Genomic DNA, 26347 nt, shown 5'->3' with positions numbered 1-26347 from the left:
ATTAGACCTGTCGGTGATAAAAAGGAAAATATAAAAAGGGTACATGGATATGGTTGAATATGTTTTGGGTTTTTTATATTATGCAGTGTAATGTTGGTTACCTATTTTGTGTACACCTGGGTTTGAAATGATGCACAATTGTTTCTGTATTTTTTTTAAAAGCTTACAATTTACTTTCCTACTTATTTGTGTAACACGGTCAAGAAATGCAGTTATTGCCAATGGCAGTGGTAAATTCTATGTTTTCCATTGGTATGGCTTCAATACGAGTTGGTAAAATATCAAAGTGATATTTTTGTATCAACACCAAACACACAGCTACACGTACTTTATAATTAAACTACTCACATATACTGCACAACCCACTATTTTCTTTTCTCTTCTTTTGGGAGTTCAGTGCCGAACTTGGTTGGTTTTAAGGTTACATCTATTCAGAAACGGAATACAAGTGAAGTATTAATCAATATAATATTGATTGATTTTGGTAGAAGGACAGGTGACTGCCTGCACTACTGCTCATCTGTACTATTGCCAGTATCCAGCCAACAAAATGTGATAACTATATATAAATGTGCTATATAAACTTGGATTTTGGACAATATCTTCTAAAAATGTAGGCATTTTTCATTCCTAGGATCCCAGCCATAACCGGACTGTATTTGCAATGATGACATTGACCAAATTGAATTGTCTCCCTTCCCTAAAGAAATCTCTGACTTCTTCTAAAAAAAAGTTTCCTTAGTGTTTTCCACTTTTTGAGGCTCCTCCTAGAGCTTTTCAGAACGGACTGCTCCTTTTCCTTTCTTCTGTGCTTTCTGGGAGTTTGATACTAGATTTCTACAGACAGCTGACTTTTTTTTCCAGACCACAGCAGAGAGCAGTTCTATCGCCTCTGTGACCTCAAGTCTTAATCCACCATCTACAGCAGCCTCCAGCCCATACAGCAGCCCTGTCACTCTACTGTACTTCAGATGGCTTCTCCAAATCATGGAGATGAAAAGGGTTTGTGCTCGTTGGGTGTCCATTGTGCTCGTTGAATTATGTATGGCTATGGTATCCACTTTGTTAAAAAAGCAGACCTTCTTTTAAAATCGGTTATAGCAGTTTCTTTTCTGTTCAAATGTACATTTTGTAAAAAAAAAAAACAAACTCCACATACGACATTAATAATAATAAAATTAATTAAAAAAATAAAAAGAATTAAAAAAAATCTTTGGCCTGAGAGTATGCAAGGCAAACAAGCTTTGCCTTGAGGTTGGTGGTGTTGAGTCTTCTATTCTGCATTTGTTCTTTTTAGAAAACAAAGATTCACCGACTAAATTCCCTGCAGCGGTCTTCTTTTAAAATCGTCCCCTGAATCTGTGTCTCCCATCCATTGCAATAATCCTGAGATCCTGTGAGGTGACTTTTTTTTCCTTTTGTTATTTCGTTTAATAAAATTGTCTTTTCTTCAAAGGTACTGGAGTGGGGGCAATCATTCCCCCTTGGCATGTCATACTTTTGTTGGCCACTAGGGGACAGAGTTTGCTAAAGAGTCCACAGAATTCACACTGGAAGACATTTTGCTGTAAGCCAAGGTGTTCTCTGGTGCCTGGAAGAGAATGCAATATGCTTGTGTTCAATATGAACAATACTAAAGGCCTACTAATGAAACACGCTTCTATCACCACAAAGAATTATTAAAGGCCAGCTTGCAGTGATTCATACTGAAAAATTAATTTCAATATAAGAAAGGCTACAAATGAGAAGTGGTCATTGGCATCATCAAAGTGGTTTCATTTGAATACCAAAGTTTACCACATTAAAAATAAGATTGTTTAAATTACCCTCCTTATGGTATATCCTCCGCCCTCCCAAAAACGTGAAAAGCTGTTTGCTTTTCATTTTATTTTTAAATTTATGGAACGTTCCATCATTTGAAATTTGTTCCCTTTACTATCCTGAAAATATAGCCCAGCAAAGTGATCCTGACGCACAGGAAAAGAGGCAGGCTGAGACTGTGAGGCTCTTACATGTCTTCTGAAGAGTCTGTCCAGCAGGCTGCGTCGAGGCGGTTCAGGAAGGTGATTCCAGTCTAAATCAGGAGGCCTTGTTCCTTGTGGTCCAAAGACATTCAGGTCTTTAAAACACTCGGTCTCAATCATCTGTCAGAGAGTAAACACCATGCAGAGGGAAAGGGGTTCAATTTGCAAACTTCAGATAGAGGCAGGTGTTTTACTACGAACAGAAGAAACTGGTTAAAATCAGGAGGCTCAGTACAGTTGCATCTCCTAAATTCAATCTGAAAAGCTCTTTCTACAGCAAATTCATTTACTACAATATTTGCACCTAAAGAAGCATGATGGAAACAATACAGTAATGTGCATGAACTTCCATTGTGCAATGTTACATTGTACTTACAATGTGCCGTTGAGGAGCAAGCTCACATTATTTGTGGAAATGTGCAATCTTATCATGTTCATATGATGATTTCTGGACCAAAGCTTGATGACTCCAGCACTAAAGCTCTGTCTTAAATGTAGCCTCCTACCTCGTTCTGCCAGGGAATCGAAACGCTGCCTGTGGCAAACTTGGCATAGAAGTCATTGTCAGTTTGGTCCAGGTTGACCCCTTTGACAGTGGAGAACTGTTCAATGTCCAGGACGTCTTTGCAGTACACAGCTCTGGGCTGCAGCGATAGACAGAGAGATGGTTATAAACATACACAGTCTTGAGATGACTAGATGCAGGAAAAGGAACTCGAGTAAGGAAACTGTTTCTTACATCAGGCACGAAGGAAGGCTCCAGGATGCCAGCCTCAAGCCTCTTGAAGTTGATGTTCTTGAAGAAAGGATGAGCTTTAACCCCTGATGCCCCATCTGACTGGCACCCAAGCCTCAACTTCGCATCTTTAGTTAACAGCTGCAAAAACCAGACACATGAGAGAGCGAAAGAGACAGTTTCATTTGCTTTTGAGCTTATCAGTGCTGTAAAGGGAACAGCTGCCTTGGTCAGCACCAGGAATTTTTTAAAAAATAAAATGAAAATAAAGAATTACTTGATTCAATCTGACATGGTATTGTGATAAGGTTTTCAGTCATGAGAAGGAAGAAGAAAATAATGTTTCAAGCTTTAAGTAAAGTTTGTGAGCAAGAGTGCCATTTAATGTTTAGTTTTATTGTTATAAAGAATTTAAGACGAGTTTGTAGCAGGAGCAGTGGAAAGCTGCAGTTCAGAGGTCATGTCGATAGATAGGTAGATTTGTAACCATTAATAGTTTTAACAAACAGCTCAATAAGACTATCATCAAAATCAGACAAGCAATCTAGACCAAGATCTTGCATAGCAGGGATGCACAATGTCAGAAATGAATCTTATTTTCAGATTGAACTAAATTCGGTTCCCGGTCTTGTGCAGGATAAGCGAGCGGGCGACGATTCTGATGGCCCGGGTAGCTCACCAGCCTGCAGACGTTCTTGGTGTCCTCGGTGAACTTCTCGTTGTACTCCTCCTGCTCCTCCTGCACCCGCTTCTCTACCTCCTCCCTCTTCACCCGCTCCTTGCGCACCCGGAAGGGGGAGCGGCCCGCCGTCATCTCAAAGATCAGGCAGCCCAGCCCCCACCAGTCGGGGCTCATGGCATAGCGCTCGTTGTTGATCACTTCGGGGGCTGCGAGGTGGCGGTGGGAGAGAAAGGGCACGTCAGCACCACCGCCTCCGCTGGCGGGCCGGGTCAGAAATAGTGCTGCTCTGTCACGAGGACTGAGGATCACTGCCACCGCGGGAGACCGTGTGAAACGATCCTTCGGGGACTCCGATACAGAGGATTAGTCGTTATCAATGACAGACTGGAGAGAGTTCAGGCCAGTCTCCAATATCACCAGCAGCCAGCAGCCATATCACGCTGCAACTCACAACTGGCAGCCCACTGAAGCTCAGCAGGTGTGAGCCTGGTCAGTACCTGGATGGGAGACCTCCTGGGAAAAACGAAGGTTGCTGCTGGAAGAAGTGTTAGTGGGGCCAGCAGGGGGCGCTCACCCTGCGGCCTATGTGGGTCCTAATGCCCCAGTATAGTGATGGGGACACTGTAGTGTAAACAGGTGCCGTCCTTCGGATGAGACATAAAACCGAGGTCCTGACTCTCTGTGGTCATAAAAATTGTTATTTCGAGAATAATAATAAAACCCTGGCATCCTGGCCAAATTTTCCTTATCAATCATGGCCTCCTAATAATCTATGAATTGGCTTCATTACTCTGCTCTCCTCCCCACTGATAGCTTGTGTGTGGTGAGAGTACTGGCACACTATGGCTGCTGTCGCATCATCCAGGTGCACATTGGTGGTGGTGAAGGGGAGTCCCCATTACCTGTAAAGCGCTTTGAGTGGAGTGTCCAGAAAAGCGCTATATAAGTGTAAGCAATTATAATTATTCAAGGGAAGGATTCCTGCAGGTTTTACAGATATGTATCAATTTGCTCCCGATTAAGGCATTAATTAAGGTTAAGGTATTAATTAAGCCCTTACAAAGACTTAACAAAGTTGCCCATTTCTGGTTAAGGCATTGCTTTAAAACACCTGGAAGTATTCTTTGTCTGGTTATTCAACAATTTCTATTTTAATTGGAATCCATGGAGAATGAGGAAACACGGATGCCGGGTGAATAGCTTCCTTCTGTTATTCCACCGAAAGTGCTGATAAGTGAGTATAAATTTGCATGCAGGTTGTTTTATCGTGGCAATGACAAATTAGGAAGTTCTAATGAACACATACCCATATAGCCAACAGTGCCCACCCTGCCTCGAATCAGCTCTCCTTCAGGCACCTTGATGGCCAAGCCCAGGTCAGATATCCGAATGTGCCCTGTGATAGTGAGAGTGAAATACAGTATATAGCTTGAATGCAAAATGCCTCACTTTGTTATGCTGCTTCCAAAATGCTGTTCAAGTGAAATAATAAGCACCTTTACACTTCCAATTTTGCTTTCAAACAAATTCCAAACTTGTAAATTTGGGTTTAAAAATCCCTGTTTTTCTTCTTCCAGCATCACAATTCAATCAATGTAACCATAAACTAAAAATGAGAATATATTCCAACCACACAACAAAAAATTAAAATTAAAACAAAAATAAATGTTTCGTTTTACACATACGAGTTCACATTCTTAATTTGTTTTAGCACTAAATGGCCTTATCTTAGCCTGCAGCTGCACGTAAAATCCTTCATTCAATCCCCCAGTTCGTGATTACAAAAAATGATTACATCAGTTATTGAAGTCAGTGAGCTATATAGTATTATTACTTAGTGGACCTTCCTTACAAGGTTTAAATTTAATAAATCATTATCCCTCAACACTAAATCCCTAATGTTTCCCAGACAAGCACCAGCATATGACACTGGACCATCTGTGATGCACATGCATAAGTCTGTGCCAGATCTGGTATGCGTCCCAATATTTGAAGTTCGGCGCTTTGCATTCAAGTTGACCCACTTATTGTATATCCAAAAACCTCCACTGAGTCTTGATGCCTTGAAGTGAAGTTTAGGCCATATCTTACACAACAAAAACTGTACATATGAACACAAACCAGGCGCAAGGTTATGCAACAGGTCACATACTCGAAATAGATATGTTCTGTGACACACTTACCATAGTCATCTAAAAGAATGTTCTCTGGTTTTAAATCCCTGTAGGTCCAAAGAAGACAGAAGAATGCAGAAGTTATAAAAATAGATCTAACACTTCTGTGAATCAAACCATGGTAAAATGTAACCACGACTGAGCATGGGAATTAGTACAGAAGCTGTGAGCGTTGAAATTTAACCTCTGACACTTTTTCAAGACATATGCAATGTATTTTAATACTTTATATCATCCAAGAAAGTAAGACCTAGTTCCAGGTTTTGAAATCCACATTTCTTGAGACTGTTAACAACTACATTTTAATAAGTTCCTATTATAAAGAAAACTTTTTAAGTGAAACACTGAAAAACAGCTAAAGATTCCTGGTGTCTCTTTAAGCTACAGAAGCTATTAACTTAATAATCACTCTCCAAAATCACTTTATTTTTAAAACAAAGGCAAATACGCTTTTCTTGGTGTGTAATTCTTCTTATACACACCCTCTTTCCTTTGAAAATATTAGGCCAGATGGTGTCTATTATCCCACAACACGTTTTTAAATAGTAAAAACTAAATAATTCCATGGAATAACAAAGGAATAACACTTGAAGAAGAACACACAGGCACGATGTCTGGAGTAATAAGCAGACCACCGACACACTAAGCAAACAAATCCTTCTAGTAGTGCAATAGGACAGGCTAAAGTGCTTGTAAGGCAAAGAGAGTCCACCAAGTGGTGCTACTGTACAATACAATTAGAGTCTGATCACCAACAAGTGCTGAAAAAAAGTCAAGAAAATGAGAAATGTCAAGAATGTAAAGTCTCCAGCCTAGGACCACAGAAAAACATAAAAATCTCTTTCCTTCACAGTTTTGGACAATTTTAGGTTTTACAAACAGCAGAATCTTTTTCTAAACCAACAGTAGGTGCTGGACATTATCAACCTTTGAACATCTTTTTTTAATCTGCACAGAGATGTAAGACACTCATTTTTAGGTATAGTGCCCTTCTGATTCATCAGTACAACTAGTACATAAACATTAATTCTGGGAAACCTGACATGGATGATCTAGGACAGTGCAGACTGCAGGGAGCCTTGTGAGCTACATACATTACGGCCCAGGTACAGCAGTCACATTGCCACCAGAGAGCCTAGGCTGGACTTGAAGACTGATTTAAGAAAGAAGACTGCTCGATTCCAAGAGAGGTGGGTGTTTGTGTGTGTTTATTTGCGGCCAAACCACAATGTGGATCACAGTCAATCCAATACAGGGTGTTCTAATGCATTCAATGATAGGAGACTGGCACAAAAAGTTCATTAAAGTAATTGATCATTAACTTCAGATAACTGGGGAGTTAATATAAATATATGATACTAGGTTGGTATTTGCCTACCCTCTGTGCAGGTGCTCTATCTAGAAAGGGATTCCTGAGCAGTGAGGGTCAGCTACACAAATGTACTACGGAGGCTGACTTGAGTGAGATGTATTTAGTGTAAAAGTCTGGATCAAGCTTTTTTCTTACACTCTCACCTATAGACAATGGCTTCTCTGTGCAGGTGCTCCAGTCCACAGCAGATCTCTGCAGCATAAAACACCACTCTCTCCCTATCGAAGCCAGGGGTGCCCATGTTGTAGATGTGGAACTTCAGGTCCCCGCCATTCATTATGGTCAGCACCAAACAAATGGCGTCCTTGGTCTCATAGGCGTACGCTAAACTAACCTGGGCACAGATCATTACAAATTATAATCAGTACCAAAGGGGCTTTAAGTTGTCTGGGAGGCAAATAAAACCAAAGTATTAAATACAAAAATGCTCACCACAAATCTGCTGTTCACTTTCTCCAGGATCTGCTTCTCATTTAGAGCCATGGCCTCTCCCTTCCTCTTTTTGATTCGCTTTTTTTCCAGCTTCTTACAGGCATACATCTTCCCCGTGGCTCGTACCTGACAAGCACATACCTGGCAACAGGCAGTGGAAACCTTTAAATGTCTCTTGAAAGGGTCTGCTATTCAGGTTTAAGAATACTCCTAAGTCAAAGCTCTTTCTCTCCCAGCATTCTCATGAGTTCCTGTCACGGCTGAGAAGCCCTTTCTTTTTTAGTTGCAGCAACCCAAGGCTTGACGCCCAAGGCCGGGGTGCTGGGGTGAAAGAGACACCAGTTCAGCAAAGAACAGATGCACACACAAGCACACAGGGATAATTTGGTGACACCGGTTCACTTGGTCCACGTGTATTTGGAAGGGAAGGAGAAGAAACAGGAGTGTCTGGGGAAAACTCATGAGAACATGGGGAGAACATGCAAATTCCACTCAGAAGGCACCCAAGAGCTGTAAGGTAGCATAAGCGCTTGTCGGCGCATCACCATGGCAGCCACTGAGGAATCCTGTGTCTCAAATGTTCGTAACTGTAAACAACAACTTATCACCTCAGTTAATATAAAATGAGCAACAAATTAAAATGATTTATGATTCTTTCCATGCAGCAGATGTCGAGACACTACTAGTGGAGCCTTACCTCTCCAAAACCTCCCTTTCCCAGCACTCGGTATTGTCGAAAAGTGTCTTTTGTGACAGGTTGTCTGAAAAAGACCATCATGGATTTGGTTAATTTGGTGAACGCCTTTTTGCACTTAAGAGGTTGGCTTCCACATTATTAAAAAAAAAAATATTCATGCATTTGCAAAACTACATGTTTCCATTTGAAGAGTGAATGCTATTTCTCGTCGGTACATAATTTGTCAGTCCCTTCCCATTACAAAAGTAACACTCGCACCCAATGAGTTACAATATGTGAGAGACATACTGTAGAGGAGGAAAATGTGACATACAACATACAGTTTCTCTCTCCAATGAAAAATGGGACATGAACTAGACAGTGGAACACAAACCTTTCCAACATTTTCCACTGAAGGAAGCGGTCAAAGTACATGCTGTCCTGGTATTCTAAAAAGGGTGTTCCGCTTAAGTGCTCGTGGAGTGCCCTGTGTCCAAACACAAACATCAAGAGGACAGTTAGAGAGGCAGCCATGACTACAGATGCAGTACAGCACATACATTGACAAGAAGGTCAAATGTTCTTCCCAGCCAGAGAATGACAATCTCCTCAGGCCTGGTAAAGGATGTACAAAAATCTCCAAATTTAAATGCAATTTTAATTTGAACCCACAAACCACATCCCTCCCCTTCTCCCAAAGGTAAAACAAGCACATATATAATAGAAAAGATGCAGGTACAGAGAGCTCTGGAGAAAGGAGACTGAAATATCCTCATGTGTGTTTTCTCTTGCATTACTGCACTCAGGACTGAGTGTGCTTTTGCTGTGTTTATTCTGGGCCCTTGGAGTAATGGGCAACCGTGCTCATGCACAAAGCGTTTCTTTCCAGAACCACTGCTGTGTTGGTAAAAAAACAGAACAGCAGTACACAGCAAAGCACAGGATTTCAACTTGAGGTTTATACTCAATGCATTTGAAGTTAGCATGCATTTACAACATTTTCCACGCAAATTCGTGCTATTTCCTTTACTGAACATGGTTTAAGCACGAACAGCTGCTTTCTTAAAAGCAACATTGAGAAAACGTTACTGGCAGTTCTCACTGATGGATCTATATTATAAACAACGCCTCTTCCTGGGTGACTCACTGTTCAGGTAAGACTGCTTGCAGCAGAAAGCACTTTCGGTTTCTACTGCCATTGCATAACCAGGAGCGTGGGTGTCTGTTCTGATTGAAAGCAGGAATAATAGCTTGCACACTGAAGGAATGTATTCTGCAAGACAGGTTTGTTCCTGCCATGAATATGAAATAGATTGACATTTATTTTTGCTCATTGAGGAATGCAACTCACATAAATGCTATTGATATAAGAAAACAGCATTTCCTTAAAAAGCTAATGAGTGTAAGACTACCAGATTACTACAGTATACCAAGACACAACAAGTATGTACTGTATGTATCTCCAGGGGAGAGAGGGGAAAAGGCTTCAGACTGGGAGATGCAACAGCAGCCAGGAGCCAGGGGGAGCTTACTCTCGGCACTCGTTGAAGAGCTCTTTACAAGGGCTGAGCTCCAGGTTCTCTCTGCACTGTTCGATGAAGTATTCAGCCACCTCCGGCACATACTCCTGTGACTGCAAAGAGAGGACACCCAGAGAAAAATTATACCTCCTCGTTCGTATTTTCTACCCCTGGAAACCTGCGTTCAGTTTTATAGTTACCTCTAAGCAGCAAAGAACGGGGACTACAGGTAGGCTCATTTTGTCCTCTGTAAGGACTCTATCATTTAAGACATTTTCCACTGAGCTGAAGAACAATTTGTCTAGCCATTGTTCAGGTGCAGATGCACAGTTCCTTCCTGTCTCAAATCTTCTTTTTGCCCATGCAAAGTTAGTAAGTACTGGCGTCTGCACTTCATTCTTTTCAGCAGAGCTGAAGGAGCTTCCTTACACACCTCTCCAACCTATTTCCTACCTCTCCAAGCGCCATTCAGTCTGCTGCCTCTCTGAAAACCAATGCTATTTTATGGCAAACTGGGTGTGGGTTTGAGGTCAACAAAATCATTGTCTGAGCCCAGTTTGGTGGCGAGGTCCTCTCACTGTCAGTCAGGATAAGGTTAATGATTTACACCCCTTGGCTTAAGTTTCTTCAGTTTAACAAAGAGGAGAAAACGCCTTATCGACCACAGATTAGGGCATCACTGTGGGGCAGTGGTTAGCATTGCTAGCTTACAGTGCTGGTGCCCTGGGTTCAATTCCTGGGGTGCTGTCTGTGTGGAGTTCGTATGTTCTCCCTGTGTACATGTGGGTTTCCTCCAGTTTCTCTGGTTTCCCCCACAGTCAAAAGATAAACTAGGCTGGTGAATTGGTTAATCTCTAAAAAACTCAACCTGGTGCGAGTGAGTGTGCACGTGTGTATGTCTGTTTTGTACACTGAGATGGACTGGCATCCTCTCCAGGGGTGTATCCTGCTGTGTGCCTGTTGCTTGCCAGGTTAGTCTCCAGTGTCCCCCGTCACTTTTACTGGAAAATGCAGTTTTAAAGATAGATGAATTACAAATTAAAGAGATGTCACCTTATTTGGCTGTTTGCCTGTGTTTAGGAGACTACCATACGATGTGAGTTCCTGTCCATCTATAATAAGCACAGAATCTGCTGCCTGTGCTGTCATGGTAATAGATGCTGATACCTTCTTACCCCTTTTGTGAAAAACGTCTTAATGATGTCCTCACCGCGCACCTTTCTCTTCTCGTCTGATGTCACTTCATAATCCTCCTGAAAAGACACAGCGGGCAGCGGTCACCACAACTGACCAGACAGTGTCTTACTCAAATATCTATGGCCCATTTCTGGCACATCCTACAGAAAATGGAAACAGGCCCAACTTTCTGGTTGGAACATTGAGTTCCTTTGCGCCTGGTTGGCTTTGCCTCTCCCGATTGCAGATTTTATCCAGGCAGATGCATTTTCGAGGTAGATGTGGCGTCCACATGGTTGGAAACACATCGCATAATAAGCTGACAAAAATGCACAGCAGACCTGCAAAACCGCATACACACATTTGCCCTGAAAGTGCATGTGCAGGCCATAGCCCTAGAAACTATTGTTTCCAGTATTGTAATAAAGCTCCAGGAATTTGCAAAGATCCAAATGTTTTCCCATTACAATCTGGGACGAGCACGGCTCCTGAGAAAACACTGTGAAAATCCAAAGGATGATTGTAACTGGATTGCTTGCATGGACTTGATTTATGATATATCAATTTGGAATACTGGAAACATAATTAATTACAATATTGATCTCATAAGTTTGCAAAAAGGCCCAAGCCAGTTTTGTGGTTTTTCTACAGCATAAAATATGAGCATACTAAGGGGATATGAACTGAGTTTCAGGTGTCTTCCACAAATTTTAAATGATGCCTATCCGTTTCTATGATAATTAGTATTCGGTGAGGGAAGAGTAATACTTGCTGCCGCAAAGCTTTCGACATCTTATATATTTTTAGAAGGGGTGTGGAGTATTTACAGGCACACGCTGGTATGTCACTAATGTATAATAGCATCCTACTAGATCCAGGGCAAAGGGGAAAAAAGATGCATGGAAATCTGTGCGTACGACACCTGATCCTCAAGGCTTGGTGGTAATCCTCACGTGTCCCAACCTTGTCCCCTCTCACACATCACGGCTTCTCCTCTGGCTCTCGTTACAGAGCTTCTTCATAAGCCCCCCTGCCTGCTGGGCATGTCCAGCCCTTGTACCCCACCACTGCTATCAAGGCATGTGCTTGTGACACTCTGTTGCCTAGTAACATCCCAGCAAACGGCAGCCCAAAACAAAGCAGGATTCCCAGAGTTTCTCATGTGGCTGCGCTCAGGGGTCCTGTTGCTACCGCGTCACGTAAAAACCAGATGGCAGCCCGTGTCACTGTGTTTCCACTGGCTGGCATTGTCACCTCCTCCGCCAGCCCGAGAATTCAGAAAACGTCGGCCTCTCCTTCGCTTGTAGTAATCGAAAACATTTGAAGGTGCAAACCTAGCAAAGAGCCAACCCCGGCCCGGTTAAAAAGAACCTCATGTTTTATTCTTCTGACAAAAGCACATCAATCTGAAGACAGTCACAGCGGAACCCATTGTGTAATGAAGCAACAGCCTCCCAGAGTCATTTCCAAATTTTGTTGATGTTTACTTTTGCAAACAGTCACGGACTTCTTATCATTTAGCTTACATTACAGGAGTGAGATTCTCAAGTCCGTCAGAAGCAACATTGTTAGCAGCACTCATACAGTACATACATAGCAGCAATCACACTAGCACAATGCAATCTCGAAGGGAGGACTGTTTGACTGCTTCAGCTGTTCATGATTCTTTTGCCTCTTGTGCAAATATTAATGAAACGTCTGGCTCGCTGGGTTTAGTAAAGTTGTGGAGCTCTTTAAAAAAAACAATAGAAAAGGCAGCACAAACCATATGTATCAGAAGCGGGCTGCAATGAAGTCTCTTGTTATTTGTAGTAGAAGGCACAGATCCAGTAAGCTGTAGCTGCCAAAGTTCCTAAGGGGAGGTGGTGCTCAAAAAAGGGGGGAGTTTGGGGGGGGGCGTGCCTCCTCTTTCCCTTCATCTGGATGTGAAGCAAGCCCCCCCCCACCCCCCCACCTCCCATCTCCCTCCAGATAACAATCAGCCACTCATTCCAAAGCCATTATCCACTGCAGTCAGGAAGCTGCAGTTGCACAATGCAAGCCGCATCATGGCAGGGCAACAATTGGAACCCGCATGGCACTGACGTCAACACATCTCAGGAACACACCCTCCCTCCCTCCCCCTCTGTATTTTGTTTCTCCCATACTCTTGCACCCTTCGCTCTCTGCTTCATTCCTTCGCTTTCTCCTCTCTTTGCTGTTGCTCAACCGTAAAAAAAAAAATGAAACCAAAATATGACATGCAGGTAAAAACAGAAGGAGGCCAACGCGGTGGAGTCACAGGCTCTCGGCGAGCGCTCCCAACGCGGTTTGCTCATTTCTCGGAGACATGACACTGCTTTAAATGGGGCTGTAATTAAACACAGTCCAAAACACTGCAGCGCTAATTCGGTTGTACCACTTTTAGGAATTTTGCCCACTTTTCCCCTTTTTTATTTTCCACGGATTTTGAAAGGGCTTTTTTACTCTCCGTTCTTTCATGTTGTTTACATTTCTCTGACAGGTTGCTACAGTCGTATCTGCTACAGACACCTTGGAATGTGTGATGTTCTGCAATTATTTCGAAATAAAACAAATGGAAAAATCAGCACATACAGTAGTGGGCTCTGTCGGCGCATTCTGGGGTCAATGCGACAATGCACTACAAAACACTGCATTTGCCGAACAATACATCCTTTCACTTGCAACGCATTCATCTTAAGATGTTTGGGGATTTACTTTACAGATTTAAATGTCATGTGAGAGGTATTTTGCCCGGAAACAAAGACGGGTTAAAAGGAAGCTTGTATTTTGGTTATTATCCAACTGGATTACACTTTGATTCATAATGGAGCATTCAGAAGGCCACTTAAATTGGTAGATGAGTCCTTCTGCAAACCATGGTTTATTTTCAAGACAGTGAGGACTGTTTGTCAGGTAATATCACCAACCTCATGCAATTTCTAAGAATCCATTATTTTAAAATTAATTCAATGGCATTAAATACAGAATTCATAAAGGTCCAAATTTTGTTATTATTTATTATTATAAATAAAAATGTATTATTTTTATTTATTTCTACGGGACATTATTTTTTTCTATGGGACAGAGCAGGGAAACAAGCACCAAGAGTTATGCTTGAGTGAAATACAGAAATACTGAGACTTTACAGCTGCAAGATACTTCAGCAAAGGATTACCTATTTAAATTAACAACAGGTTGAGGTGGAAACATTTTAAAAATGAAGCAGATAATGCAATGTATGCAGTGTGTGTCAAGTTACCATGTAAAGTAACATGTTACCCCTTAGCAGCAACTTCCCCGCCCTATTTCTTATTAATTTAATAAATAATCCTTTAGGAACCTGTAACTGAAATGAATTGCTTATAACAGTGACTGTGGTCAGCACTGACAGTAGGATTATTTCAGCTGGAAATGATGGGGTATTGGAGGCAAAACTGCCTTAGAACTGACCTCAGACTTATTGTAAAGCATTAAATTAGTAATGTTTTGCTTTCAACATCCAGCCATTTTCTGTGCAAATGCTTGCACAGCATGAAAATAAGAGACTGGAAAATTGCTCCAGGTTTGCTTTTAAGTGACAGTTACTATATACAGTACCAGGTATAGGTTTACCACAGTACGTGAGAATGGTAATTTTGCCATTGTACCAGTACACACCGGTACCGGTGAATTACACACTGTTGTCTGCTGTCCTAAGTTTTCTTCATTCTTTGACTTCATTCTCATGCTAGTGCACAAGACTGAAGACATTAATGATACAAATTGACTCTCTGAATTGGAACAGGAATGGGAGTGGCAAGAACAAGAGCAAGAACAAGAGCAAGAGCAAGAGCAAAGAATTATTACTGCTTCATCCCAGAGGTGCCCAAAAAGCACTTCACCTATAGAAGCTGATTCACTTCAACCACCTCTGGAGGTTGTTTAACCTCTCCTCTGAAGTGCACTCTCCTCAGTTACCATACTGGGCAACAGGGTTTGGAACTTCTGATCCAGAGGGATGAGCGCTCCCTACTGGTCCACCAACAACACTTGCAGCTGAAACCTGGACTTGATAAGAATGGAGGAATGTGAGTACGGACTGGAGAAGGAGCCACAGCGGAAAGCGCTACATTCTCACACCAAATCCTTCTTGTAACACTTTCAGAGGAGTCTGGATGGTTAAGGCCTTCTGAAACAGCCCTCTAACCCACCCTTCCCCACCCATTGCGTTACCATGGCATCCAGAAGGTGGATGCACCGCAGGAACTTGAGGTGAGTCTCGCAGAACTGCCGAAACAGCAGCCTGCCAATGGGCTGCCTGTCACACAGGCTGAAGTAGTCCCGCTCTGCAACGACAAGACAGGATACTCAGGTTATCACCACCCCTGAGACCTAACATTTACAGTAGGTCTCAAGATAACCCCTTCATTAAAAACCACAATGGGCTTGCTTCTGTGAAGATTTGGAGCCAAACTATTCACATCAGGACAACCTCTCAGTGGTGCTGGGGCTCTAAGGAGCTTTCCTTCCTACAGTACCTAAGGCGTGGCACAGTTTACATTTTAGCTCAGGAGTAAGATTATAAACTGACATGACACTTTGCCCTTTTCATTCTCATAGTCTACAAACAGTCACTAATTTGTGAAGCTAACAGGAGGAACTACAAATTTTACATTAGCATGGAGCAGCTGCAGAACACATGGTGGAAATTATGGTTGATCTGAAATACAAAGAAAACAGATGTCTTGTGGGAAGAAGCATTCAGTCCAGAGGCACCTGAGGCACATGTGACACCTAGTGAGGCGGCGTTTTTCAGGGCAGGCAAGTCAGGATGTCAGCATGGAGTGGCTGGTGTCTTCTTACCAAATGGAAAAACAAACTCAATTAAATCATTATGCCTTGCCTTTTGCCTTTAATGACTTGAAACAATGCTCTCTACATACAAATAACCTGTACTCTCACTCCCACAGCACAGGGATCTGCTCTCAGACTTTACTGTCCAGAGATTCCCCCCGCCTCTTCCTCAGCCAAGGAATCCCAAAACCAAACTGATGTTTTGTAGCCCATGGAGTTTCCAAAGCTTTACGAAAGAGTAAAGGCAGCTCTCATTAGAATTACATGAAAATTGCTGCCAAAAGTAGTAAAACAAAACCACTGACATATTCAGCCTAAACAATGTTTGTGAAACAAATTATAGTATGTAAATCTGGAAAACAAGTTTAGCAATGCATAATCTGCTCCTTAGTAAATCAACTGCCAACATTGAAAGTGCTTCAATAATATATTATAGCTCCCTCCGTCCATTTTTAACTGCTTCATCCAATTCAGGGTCCCAGGGGAACTGGAGTCTATCCCAGCAAGCAAGGGGCTCAAGCTGGGGTACACCCTTGATGGGATGCCAGTCTATTGCAGGGCATACATTCTCACACCAGGGTCAATTTTCCCATAAGCCAATTAACCTACCTGCACGTTTGTGGATTGTGGGCGGAAACCTACATGAACAGGGGGAGAATGGGAAAACATACAAAGTCCACGCAGATAGAACCCCAGGAGTTCAACCCAGTGCTGGCAATGCTACAATGCTAATCACCATGCCACTGTGCTGCCCATCACTATTATACCAGTAATTAATATTATAGTTTATTTTTGACTGGCACCTTTATGTGGTGACTTACATTAATACATAAATACATCATAACATTGCAGCAGAATTGCATAGTGTTCATTAGAGCTTAAATATGGTAATACAGCATGCAAAATTGGTGCAATATATACAATGATGAAACAAGCGCAAGACGCAGCAAGCAGCTGTGAGCAAAGAAGTGAAGATCTAAAACAAATTTTAAGAATGTATGGAGCTGAAACATAAAGTTCATGGAAAGGAGTGATGGACATTTTGTTTGTGGGAGACACAGTGCTGGTGACAGTATATAAGCTGCAAGTAAATGTGAGTAAAAAAACACAACACATCTGTGAGCAATGGTCTGGAGGGCCTATCTCTAACACCGAGGCTTGTACTTGCATCTCTAAAACTATTAAAAGTGACATCACATTAAATTGGTTTAATATTGCTGATGTATCACCACACTATACACCACAAGTCATAAAAATGAAAGATGTATACTGAATATTTACTTTGTAATGAAAATACATGCAAAATGAACTACATTAATCCCCAAATGCTGTGTCATAATTTAAAAAATGCAATGTTTTCTATGGGAGGACTATATAGTATTACACAGGAGGATGGTGGACAGTTCCATCGTCAACTCACCGATACTGTTGCGTAGTTCTCCACACTGGCTGATGTGAGGGAAGCGCAGAATCTCCCTCCATTTTTTGCTTCGTCCTTTCCGTTTCCCGCCCCCGCCTGCGAGAGAAGAAAGTGACTTAGGAAACTGAGGCCCTTAATAAAAGTCATTGCTGCCATGTGCCTCAGTAATTGCTTCCTCAATTCAAGAATCAAGGACTAATGCAACAAGCCCTCTAGGGTAGTAGTTGGGGGAATGGGCCCCATGATTCCTAGTATAGACTAAAAAGCAGTAGCAATGTGTGCTATGAATAATAATAATAATAATAATAATTGCTTACACTTATATAGCACTTTTCTGGACACTCCACTCAAAGCACTTTACAGGTAATGGGCACTCCCCTCCACCACCACCACTGTGCAGCCCCACCTGGATGATGCGACGGCAGCCATAGTGCGCCAGGACGCTCACCACACATCAGAGGGGAGGAGAGTAGAGTAATGAAGCCAATTCATAGAGGGGGATTATTAGGAGACCATGATTGATAAGGGCCAATAGGAAATTTTGGGATTTTTAATGACCACAGAGAGTCAGGACCTCAGTTTTACGTCTCATCCGAAGGATGAAGAGCCAATGTGTGCTATGTCCTATGAGATTTCCCTCACTGTGATGTGTGATGGGGATAGAAGTTTTATGTATGTGCCAAAGTCATTTTGGCAATAAAATCTTGTAAAAACCTTTCCCACTGCAGTATGAGATTTATTCATTAAAATAATAATTAATATCTTAAAAGTTCCCTTTTTTGAAATATATACAACAGTTCAAGCACTACGGCAACAGAGAGGCACAGTTCCTCCATCTCCAGGAGTCCACAGCTTCCTTGCACTTAAATGTCTCTCTCTATTTAACAGTGCTGAACTATAACACAGCTCCCAATGACTTTCATTAGCACACCTGCATTAAAGCACTCGCAGACTGTACCACCAGAGGACCATTAGAGTATAGCCTCCACCCCTGTTAATTTAAACTTGGGTCCATGCTTTTTAGAAACCTCAGTATCTGAATGTATATAAACATCTCCAGATGAGTATTACATATTGGAGCTTCAAGACCATCACATACCAGTCAGCTGAGTAAGCATGCGATGATGACTGAAGAAACACAAATCTAATTCATATGTCACAGTTCTTTTCATGTTGTGAAACACAAATGTTATGCAGGGACAGAAATGCGTTTCTACAAAAGCGTCCTTTGCGGTTTTGAAGTTAACATTAGCATTTTTTGAAATGCCATAAACCATTAGAAGAAATTCGTTTTTATTCCAAAAACTGTTTGTCTTTACACTGAGGACTATTGGTTCCATGGACATCATACATATCAAGCTTGCTTATGTAAGTAAAACTCTTATATTTAATGATTTCATCTGCCCCTCTTTTAGTCTAGGGAAGGAAAGCTCCCTCAATTTCTTTCAGAACTTTGTCAATATTCTGTGTTGTTTCACCCACCCCGGTGGCCTTGCGCGATTTAATTGTAAAATTCCAGGCATAGTCACTGCTACACTTAAAGACACTGGGCTCCCAGAACACACACGCAGACGATGCACTTCGTTTCTCCCCCCGCGGTCAGCTGAAGTTGGAACACACTGGGAACGAATAAACGCGTCAAACAGAGTCCCTGCTTTGTTAAACTAACTGACTCCTGCGTTCTATGAAGTCATTTTAGAATAGCAATAAGGTTCATGCTGCACTGTGGGATTACTGCTAGGCCAACCTACTCCAGCACTGGAAGAATTCAAATAATTGGCAACCTTACTCTTACCAGTGACAGAGTGACACTTCTCTCACTGCAGATCTCTAATCCCTATTGATTACGTTTTGCGTGAGCCATCAGTCATTCTTAGTTGCTTCAAACTTTGCTCCAGTTTCCTGCTGCCTCTGCATTCGCAGAACGTAGTTATACTTCAAACTAAAAAAAATATTCAGGTTTTTTCTCTCTGGCTGTTGTTTTAATACCATGTAGAAAAATACATAGTATTTTAAAGCCCTTCGTCTGAGACATGATTATTTGTTATATGTCATCCTTGTATACAAACTATACCTTAATTTATGAACTATACTAACTTGAAGATGGGTTTTACCATGAAAAGACACTGTATAAAATAAAGTGAACCGAACTGATTCAGCTCGTCTCATAGGAAGAAGCTGTCGTTTAGGCATTCCAGAAATCATTGGAGATCAGGTTCAGTAATGATTCACACTCCAGAGCTGTAACAAGCCCCCTCAGTGCAACACCTCTGCTGCTCAGGGCCGAGGGATTCATCTGTAAAATCTTCCGCTGTAAAATTGGCAACACAAGAAGATGCAAGTCTAAACTGTTGGTTACAGTCCACTGCCAGCATAACTGTGAACATCCAGACACAAACATTTGACCATCACAGTTCTACATTCATAGTGAGGCTTGAGACGGGTTTAGTTGGTCATACATTCCAACTGAGTAGGAGCTGCACAAGCCCAACCTAGTGCAGTGATTCCTCACAGCCCTCTGTGGTTCTGACAGAAATATTGCAGTTTAACAGAACAAAGACAGCTATTAATAATACCAATGATTCCCAGTACATTATTGTTTTTGCAGGGAAGTAACTAACATCAATAAATGTTGGACATTTATCATTATATGTTTCTGCCGGTACATAGAAGGGAAGGAAAATTATTGATATTCAGATAATACTGTACATAGAGCTAAAATTACACACAGAAATGTGCTAATAAAAAAAGACTTCCACTGCTGCTACTACTATGTTGCTGTATGTAACATGAATAAAAATAATAGAAAATACAATAATTATTTAACCATGGAGCATCTAATTCACAGTTACGTTTGTAGTCACAACCTCTCAAAAATACAGTACAGTACAAACAATGGATTCAGAGTACGAGAGACAAATTCAGACTGGAATGGCTTTGTCAAGCTTGAAGCCACTTTAGCTAATGTTATTACTGCTACCACTGTTCCTGCAGTTACTACAACTACTAGTATATCTGCTTCTTTTCATCCTGTTCTTGTCACTAAAGCTTCTACAACTTTGTTGTTGCTCCTATTTAGTTACTCCGGCTTACTGGTCTATATAAGACATACTGCAGTTTTTCTAAAACTTTGAAAAGCTGAAGAATTGTCCTTAAGCTTACATTTTAGAGTGTGTGGCTCCTAACTTTGTCAAAAGAAATCATGGCCGAAATGAGTAGGAGCAACAACAAAGTTGTAGAAGCTTTAGTGACAAGATGTGCAGATGTATACATTTCACTTCCTCTTGAACTTATGAGGATTTTTTTCAGAAACCTCTAGGGTCCAACACTGACACAGATGTAGCTAACCAAGAAAAGGAGGAGGTCACATCCACTGAGACTAACCCAGAGCACAGCATTCAGCCAGAGGAGATTCCAAGACACTGAATAATGCTGCACAGATTTCTCAGGACTGTTATCACACAATGGAAGCAATCAGTTCAGGAAACAGGCAAGTGCTACTTAAAAAAGCAAAAGAATCCATGATCATTTTTAAATCACAAACTCTTGTAAACAGATGAACATAAGCAGTGGTTACAGATATACTAATCCAGTAAGAAACGTTTCAGAAATTCCTTCAAAAGACAAATTAAACTTGCAGATCAGAGGAATGCACACATTTCTAAAATAATATAGCATCTATCCATTCATTTTCAAACTGCTTTATTCAATACAGGGTCCCAGAGGAGCCATCAACAAGTGCAAGACTGGATATACCCTGGACGGGACACCAGTCATATTTCTTAGCAAATCTGAGAGCTCTCTGGTGCAGGTCAAGTATTTAAAACATGCATGACAGCCTTGATAGGCTTCAGGTCTCTGCTGATGAAAAGATTATTCAGATTTTGCTCTGTCTGACCTGATCTGTATGCTGAGGTTTTTAAAGGCTTCAGTTATTCTGAATGAAATCCTCTTGTCTTTATTGCTTCACCTGAAACAGTGTCAGGCACCTGATAAAAATATTGGTAAGCACAGCTGATCAAAGATGATCGAGTCTGGCAAAGATGTGGCAGAGATACCTTGCTGTGCAAAACGCAAACAGCTTTGGTGGTGATTTTGATTAACTACTGTCCATGTGAATTGGGTTCAGCCATTCTTATTATAGGCCATTACATTGCGCGTCGGCTCGTATCTGTCAGGTACAGGTCAATATGGAAATCTCACTGTTCCTCCGTCAGCAAAATGCGCTCTAGTCATTTCATGGATTGTTGTCTTTTTCAACCATTTCAAACATGTTTTCACTGCAGTGCTGAATACTGTTTGCAAGCTAGACACAATCAATGTTGTTCTCTTTCCTAAACACGTGGAGAAAATGTTAGGTAGGTAAGTCTCTGTCTCCATGTTGGAGTCATCACTTAACAGAGGTAAAACTCCTTTTACTATTATAGCAGAGTCACTTGGAGAGTGATTGTAGACATTTAAGGGCAAATATTATACTTAGGTGTCTGATCAAATATCATAATTCTTTTCCATTCTACGGAAGTGTCCTAATGGGGCTGAAGAAGGGAAGCTCTGATATTCAGCAGAACATATTCATGCTGCTACATCTTTTAGAACTTGAATAGCAGACTTCTGAATCATCTTCACTTCAGAGTGCTTTTCTGGTTACCTGACAATTTGCAGACCAATTGGCACCATGTGGGTGTTTTCAAGTGAGTTTAGGCATTGAACCTTTACCAAGGAACTAAGAAGCCTCTTACAGAAACAGCCTGATCTTCTGGCAAACAAAAAAAAAAAAGATTTAACATCTTAGTGGAAAAGCTGCCTAAATATACGATTTCTTTATTAATAGCAGACTGGAACGAAATCCTTCACTTGGAGCATGATTTTTAGCACCGCATTCTGACCCCACAGCTGGTGCTATGCCCAACTCTGAAGTCATAGTAGATGCTCTTTCACTCTGAGCTGTCTTTGCTTCAGTCTCTGGGAGACATTACAGTGACCTGGAGATCAAATCTGAAAACTATAGTTGGAATAGAGAGAGTGGAGGGAAAAGACAGGGTTGCTACTAAAGGCTGGACACCAGCTGTTGTATCGGTAGACATTTTACAGACAGAACTGTTCCCTCTGGGAAGATAAGACCACGCTTGTGAAAGCTCTGTTTGCACGAGCTGCCTTGCTTTCTCGCTTTCTCATGTCAGAGTGTCAGACCTGCTTCACTTTTAATTGGCCGATGTGGCCCTTGGCTGCTTTTAAATTCCTTGCAGAGATTGCCTTGGGTAAAGGACTGGCTCCTTTGAAAAGTTTAACCTGGATGACTCGGTGATAGTATCTCAGCATCTTGCACAAAGACAGGAAAAGGAGAGTTAGAGGCACACAAAGGATTTCTGAGGTAAATGTTTTCTTTATGTGTGAAAAGCACAAGGGTTGGAGGTAATGCCTACACAACACTTTTAGTGCAGTACTGGGTTTGCTCTCATTTTAACAACTGCAGAAAAAAAATATGCATGACGAAAAGAAAAATACATTTAATTTTCTACTGACGCTTTTTTCTGAATGACACAACAAGACAAAAAAAATAGCTCATCTGATTCACATCAAGGTGAAACAGAGGGACTTACTGTACACCTTGAAGACATTTCAAAAAGCCACTAAACTTCTTTTCCTCCAGCATTTTCTTATTTGTACAACATTCACTTTGTGGATGATGTCTAAATGATTGGCAAACAGGCAGGAACTGATGTGGAGATGCAGCACATCTCATGTCACAATCTACTTTTGTGTTTTTCTCAATTTTAGACACAAGGCCCCACAGTACAAGGTACAAGACAAATAATAACAATAATACCCAATGCTACAGAAAAGTCTCTGACTCCAACTTGTGTGTCATACTGTATGAGGACATATCCTCATGGGGAACCACGGCAACCAGACTTCTGGATCAACAGCCCAAACCGAGTGCCATTCAAGAACAACTTCGAACAAGGTTTCGACTGCTCCAAACACAACTTCTCAGGTCTCAGGTTTCGATGCGATTTGATGAGAACTATGAGAAGAAGAAAGGGGAAGCAATGAAAGAGAAAAAAGGCAAAACCTGGCGAGGAGAAATGGGCGGGCCGGTAAAAAAAAAACCCACCTGAGCAGTAAAAGAAAAAAAGGGGGAGGAAGGCAAAGGGAGGTGGAAGTGTGAGTGCAGGGGTATGGGATTTTGGAGATTCTTGCTGGTGAGCTCTTTTTTTTAAAAAAAGCCCTCTTTCAGTTATCTTCCCTCTTGGCTTCCGGGTCACTCTGTCAGTTTGCCAGATCCGGAACAATAGCCTGGGTCAGAGGCAATTTGCACGGACTGTTTATTCATCTGATAGCGATGTTTGAAGTAGAATTACTTTCCAGAGTAAATATGAGAGGCTTGGGACTCTTCCTGGGAATGGACCTCTCCAGCCTGTGGCCTAGGGGTAAAAGGATTCACAGCTGTCGACTCCTGGCCTCCCAGTCCTGCCGCACTGAGCGAGAAGTCATATTATTATGGGACGGCTGCCCACTATGGCTGCCAAAGAACAAGCAACTGCACAAGGGCCCAGAGACCCAGTCACAGCGCTGTGACGTCAATACATTATTTTACCATAACTTCCCTTCTGAAATTCTGATTCAGGTGCATTACGTGAGAAGTATAAAAATCATCACCATCCATCATCAAGACCATTTTTAGAATACTGTCACAGTTTTGGTAACCTTATTATGTTGGTATCCTTATTAGGAATACTACTACTGTGGAATCAGTTTGGAGAAGAGCTACAAGGCTACCTCCTGGCCTTAAAGAAATCAGAACCAGACAGGTCGAAGGCACATAATCTTGTTAGCCTTGAATAGGGAAGGCTACAAGAGGACTTGCGACATGTATTTAAAATCCTAAAAGGCTTCAACAGAGTCAACCTGGAGAACTAATTCAGGACTAACAGCGAATCAATGGTCTGAATACTGCAGCAGTAGAGGGTGAGCATTTATATGACGGAAAACACAGTATAAAGGAGTAAAGATCTGAAACACAGTGCCTAGACATATTCCCCTGAGCAGATGCCTACTATATATCCTTCACAAACAGCTGGATGAAATTATTACAACCAAATGATCAAGATAGAAGGAACTGTGTCTTCTCATTCGGAACCTTTCTTACAGTATATTCTACAAGACCCTGATTGTGCCTTCTTTGCTCAGTCAATGGATTCATTAAAAGGTATCTGGGTATTCTTTATTTGCAAGTGCTTCAGCTCACTTTTATTCTTAAAACATCAATGACATGCCACTAGATGACTGCTGCACAGTCCTACTTATTCAGGTGACTCAGACGTGTACTTTTTCACCAAGAGCAGCAGAAACCTTATTTTCCTCCTCTATGCAACCAAAAGTCATTTCCTGCAGTCTGAGGAGGCAATACAACAGAAGTGCTTTGTCAAAACTCTTTAAAAATGATGGATTTATCTATTTATTTTTAATCAGCTATGATGACCAGGTCAGGCAAATATCAACAATGCTTTTTCGGGAGACAACAGGAAAGTAATCATTCCAGGACACTTAAAGTAGGTTCAGGAAATTTACCACGCAAATGAAAGTACAAGGTACAAGCGCTCTTAAGGACAACAGTACCAATTAACTGCTTACAGGGTCTTTCAGGAAACTGTATAAGGAACTATTAACACAATGTCACGTTGATGGTACTTATGCAGCAGGGTGGGGTATGCAGCAAAGGAGATACTATATAGCAAAGGGTCACATGTGACTTTAAACTGTACACAACTTAAACTCCCTGATAGATAGCCTTTTCTGTTAAAAGAATCTGCTTATTTAAGAACCACGAGATGGATATGGTTAATTCTGAATGTTAATTATTCTGATTCTGCTACCTTGTAAGGGAGGAGCTGCAACACAGAAAAGTGAAAAATATCCTCATGTCACAAAAGAATGAAATGTGATCAGATGTCACAGTGGCACAACAACAGCACTCATTTGCCCTGCTGACAGGAGCTGTGTGGGAAAACGGAAGAAAAAACTTCCATTCTGTTGAAAATCTTTTTAATTTCTGCAGGAGTAAACTATTTTTTCTCCTCAAAGGCAGAAAAAGAAAACAATTAGGTTTTATCTTGGGGTCTCAAGAGATCTTGAGCTGATGTCTATTGACAGCTGAAGACATTAACCCAAACAGAATTGTGAACCAGTGAGTGAACATGGAAAAGTTTTGTTTTAGGGTTTTTTTTTGTTAGTTACCAGGGGGTCTCTCTGTGTCATAAGCTCCGTGGGCAAGTAATTCAACCCTTGATGCCTTTAAATGAAGTACTGATTAAAGTACTACTACAGAAATCCTTTGAAGCAGTAGTGGGAGAGGTGTTTGTCTATCCTCAGTCTCTGGCTTTGAGTAGAAATGCAAGCTGAATGTCTAGTTGGGATTGAGAAGTCAGGCCAAGCTCATCATCAGCAAAAGACACTTTGAAAAAGAATTCAGTTAGTCTCCAGGTACATACAGGATACAGGACAGAGAGACTGAAAACAAGAGACGTCATGGAGTTCCTTAAGGGATCTTCATTTTAAAGCTTCAGTGTTCTTCAGTTTAAAGCCAAACGATCATTTTGAGCTGCTGTCATTTTTTTCATCATCAGAAAATTTCTGGAGAAGAGACAGTGACAATGACGTCAAAGTTCTGTGATTTAATGGACAACCTGTCACAGCCTCTGTGTTCTGTATGTTCGCAAAATCCCAAAGAAAATCATGGTAGGGTTTACACTTAGAAAAAGGAATTCAGTTTGCAAACTTACCACTGTAGTCAATAAATATTGCCTCTCCACTGGAAGAGCTCTTACAAATATCACCACCTGCGTCTTTTTGCTTGAATTAGTGTGAAATATGCTCAGCTAACATTATGGAAACAAAGGGAGCTTTATTACTTCAAAGTAGCTAATTCACATACCTGTACATGTATTGTCTCTTACACAGACAACATCCCAGGTCTGCTAGGTTACTTTTTTCTGCTACTGGATGTTTGTATGAAATGACAGTTTACTGCTGGTACGAATACTGACGAAGTTTATTTTTAAGCTTTGTTGATTCCAGCATCTGTTCTCAGGCATAAAACAATTTATCAGACACAGGCTTATTTCCTATACCACCACTTACTTTCCATCTAGTTTTATGCCACTATCAAAGTTTTAGAAGCTTCAGATTATTCGGCTACGCTCTTGTAATGTTTCATTTACATGTGAAGAGAGGCTGAAAAACATCTTGCTTTGCCAATTATGAAACCAGTGCTTCAAGAGTATTCAACTGTCTCGATC

General features: G+C 41.4%; 1 protein-coding gene across 1 annotated transcript in view; it reads right to left on the bottom strand.

Annotated features, from left to right (window-relative positions):
* Positions 1 to 368: 368 nt before the first annotated feature.
* LOC148674245 (G protein-coupled receptor kinase 5-like) overlaps positions 369 to 26347 on the bottom strand; it is a 52467-nt gene continuing 26488 nt past the window's right edge. The window contains exons 2-16 of the mRNA XM_088624206.1: positions 17049 to 17144; positions 15008 to 15120; positions 10792 to 10869; positions 9629 to 9729; positions 8491 to 8583; positions 8118 to 8181; positions 7421 to 7561; positions 7132 to 7322; positions 5626 to 5663; positions 4749 to 4838; positions 3440 to 3648; positions 2764 to 2901; positions 2531 to 2668; positions 2013 to 2144; positions 369 to 1591 (exon numbers count right to left, since the gene is read on the bottom strand). Of these exons, the coding sequence (XP_088480332.1) occupies positions 1511 to 1591; positions 2013 to 2144; positions 2531 to 2668; positions 2764 to 2901; positions 3440 to 3648; positions 4749 to 4838; positions 5626 to 5663; positions 7132 to 7322; positions 7421 to 7561; positions 8118 to 8181; positions 8491 to 8583; positions 9629 to 9729; positions 10792 to 10869; positions 15008 to 15120; positions 17049 to 17144 (1703 nt within the window). The 3' untranslated portion in view covers positions 369 to 1510. The remainder of the gene's footprint in view (positions 1592 to 2012; positions 2145 to 2530; positions 2669 to 2763; positions 2902 to 3439; positions 3649 to 4748; positions 4839 to 5625; positions 5664 to 7131; positions 7323 to 7420; positions 7562 to 8117; positions 8182 to 8490; positions 8584 to 9628; positions 9730 to 10791; positions 10870 to 15007; positions 15121 to 17048; positions 17145 to 26347) is intronic.

This window comes from Lepisosteus platostomus, chromosome 3 (assembly GCF_059453375.1).
Source record: "Lepisosteus platostomus isolate fLepPlt1 chromosome 3, fLepPlt1.hap1, whole genome shotgun sequence".
Classification (NCBI taxonomy): Eukaryota; Metazoa; Chordata; class Actinopteri; order Semionotiformes; family Lepisosteidae; genus Lepisosteus; species Lepisosteus platostomus.
Note: the sequence above shows the minus strand (reverse complement) of the source record. Positions and strands in the feature narration are given on the sequence as shown.